At 65.7% G+C, this 2408-nt stretch overlaps 1 protein-coding gene across 1 annotated transcript; it reads right to left on the reverse strand.

The window, feature by feature from the left end:
* Positions 1–522: 522 nt before the first annotated feature.
* Positions 523–2238, reverse strand: DNAJC5G (DnaJ heat shock protein family (Hsp40) member C5 gamma; the record flags this gene model as incomplete). Its single annotated transcript, XM_029958010.1, has 3 exons — positions 523–1116; positions 1705–1858; positions 1993–2238. Coding segments are annotated over 3 exons (483 nt in total), but the record flags the coding sequence as incomplete, so codon positions are not given.
* Positions 2239–2408: the final 170 nt, after the last annotated feature.

Below are 2408 nucleotides of genomic sequence, written 5' to 3' on the forward strand. Positions count from 1 at the left end.
TCAAGCCCAGTGTCAGCAGGGTGGCAGTGCTGGTGCCAGGGCCCCTCTGTCTCCACTCACCCTGGAACACTGGCTATATTTAGGGGGTGAGACAGAGCCCATGCAGCTGCAGATAGAGGCAGTGACCAGGGGTGGGAGGAAAGGGCAAGGGGCTCACTCTGTCCCCCTCAGCCCCCTCCCTGACAGCCCTAGACCTCCACGGGGCCACAGCTCCCCAGAGAGCAGGGCAGGAGCAGGGGGCCTGGCCAGGCAGTGGGGAGCAGGGCTCCAGGACTGCAGCAGCAAGGAAGGGAAGAGAAGAGAGCCTATGGGAGCCAGCAGCAGGGGACACAGAGCGGTTCCAGGTGGGTGGCAGGACACGAGTGACACTCACCCCACTCAGGACACGACCTGCCTACCCCATTCAGCTCACCACCCCATGGGACCCATGGGCACAGCCCCCAGCACAGGCAGGACCAGGCAGAGGCACATCCTGCTGCAGAGCATTCCAGCAGCCCCAGATTAGCCCAGGCAGACACGTGCTCCCCTCCCGTCAGCCTTTAATGGTGCCCACAAGACCTAGAGGGCAGAGGAAAGGGGTACAGACAGCAGCACCCCGACCCCACAGCAGCGTTTGGCACCCAGCACCCATCGGGAGGGTCCCATGAGGGGGGAGCGGGCTCAGCCCAGCCCCAGAGGTTACAGTGTTAATGGTCTCGGACAGCTCCTGAGCTACGGAGCCGGGCCTGGAGCGCTCTCTGCTTGTGCTCAGTGCCCGGCGGGGCACGGCAGCGGGCGAGGCACTGGGGGGGTTGCAGCAGGGTGGGCTCTGGGCCACCACCACCACCAGTGCTGGGACACAGGGGCATCGCCCCGGAGCTTGAGCAGGGGCCCGGGGGCCTCTGCATTGATGCTGGCCAAATTAACCTGAGATTATACCCCTGCTGGGGCTGGAGTGCCAGCCCAGAGGGTGGGACCAGGGTCCCGGAAAGTGACAGTCCCAAAGGAGGACCCGTGCCTCGAGTCCTGGGGAGCCAGCGGGACGGGGTCAGCCTCAGGCATCAGCACTGGTGCTGGCAGCCGGCAGCGGCTCCGTGCTGGCAGGCGGGGGCTGCGCCACGACAGGGATTTGTGGATCTGAAAAGGAAGAGCTGCAGATCAGTGGCTCAGTCCCACCCCGTGGTGCCAGCGAGCAGGAATCTGGGATGTCCCCATACCCCTGCAAGGGCTCCCACAGCCCAGAGCTCCCACACCCAGAGCAAGGGCTCCCACACTGCCAGTGCAGAGCCCTGTGGCAGTGCCCCCACCCCACAGAAGCCTGTGGCAGTCACCCAGCATCAGCCCCATCGACACCAGCATTGCCAGTGCCAGAGAATGGAGCCAGCCTGGAGCATGGCTGCTCTTCCCATGCTCCATACCCCAGAGAGCACAGGCGAAGGGTCTCTGAACCACAGGTTGATTCAGGGGGGCCCTTTCCCAGGGGCAAATGGGGAAGGAGAAGGCGTCCCCATGGCCCATCCAGTGGTTCCCTCTGTCACTGTCACCAGCCCTCGCCCACACAGGAAACACCGAGGGCTGGCTGGCTGTGGCTAAATCTGACCCAAGCCCTGAGCCAGAGCTCCATCCCCCATGTGAGATGTGACGGGGGAGACCCCAGAGCCCTCAACAAATCAAATGCAGGCAGTTCCAGCTGCTGGGGCTCCAGCCTGACCCAGCCCAACTCACCACTGTCCTCCGCGCGCATCTGAGCCTCCAGGTCCTTGGGGTCCACGTACTTGTAGGACTCTTCCTCCTTGGGCGGGCAACATGTCCCGCAGCAGAAGAAGCAGCAGCAGCAGCAGCAGCAGCAGGTGAGGGCACTGCAGCACAGCGCCAGCGCCTGCAGGAGGGACGGAGGGGCCGTGAGCTCACCTGAGCCCTGTCATGCTGGTCCCGTGAGCCCACTCAAGCCCCTGGCCTGCCGGGAGAGACGGTGGCCCACTGAACCCATGGATGTGGATGACGCCGGCTCACCTTGAACCACCACTTGGACATGAGAAAGTAGTGCCGGACGGCATCGTCACCGAACTGCTCGGCCACATAGAGGCCGAGGGAGCCGTACTGGTCGTAGAGGCGGCGCTTGTCCGCGTCGCTCAGCGTGGCGTGGGCGCTGTTGATCTCCTTGAACCGCTCAGCCGCCGCCGGGTCATCGGGGTTCTTGTCCGGGTGGTACTTGAGGGCCAGCTTCCTGCGGGGCGCGGCGGGGGGACCCCCGGCGTGGGGTCACGGCCTCGCTCCCCGGGACAGACCCAGAACCCCGGGATGGGAGCAGGACCCCCGGGATGGAAGCACAGCCTCGCCCCTCGGGACAGACCCAAGCCCCCGGGGTGGGACCGGGACCGCCCGCGCGGGATCCCGGCCGCGTTCCCAGGACGGACCCACGTGCCGAA

Source organism: Manacus vitellinus, unplaced genomic scaffold (assembly GCF_001715985.3).
Source record: "Manacus vitellinus isolate BGI_N305 unplaced genomic scaffold, ASM171598v3 scaffold_135_pilon, whole genome shotgun sequence".
In the NCBI taxonomy this organism is placed as follows: domain Eukaryota; kingdom Metazoa; phylum Chordata; class Aves; order Passeriformes; family Pipridae; genus Manacus; species Manacus vitellinus.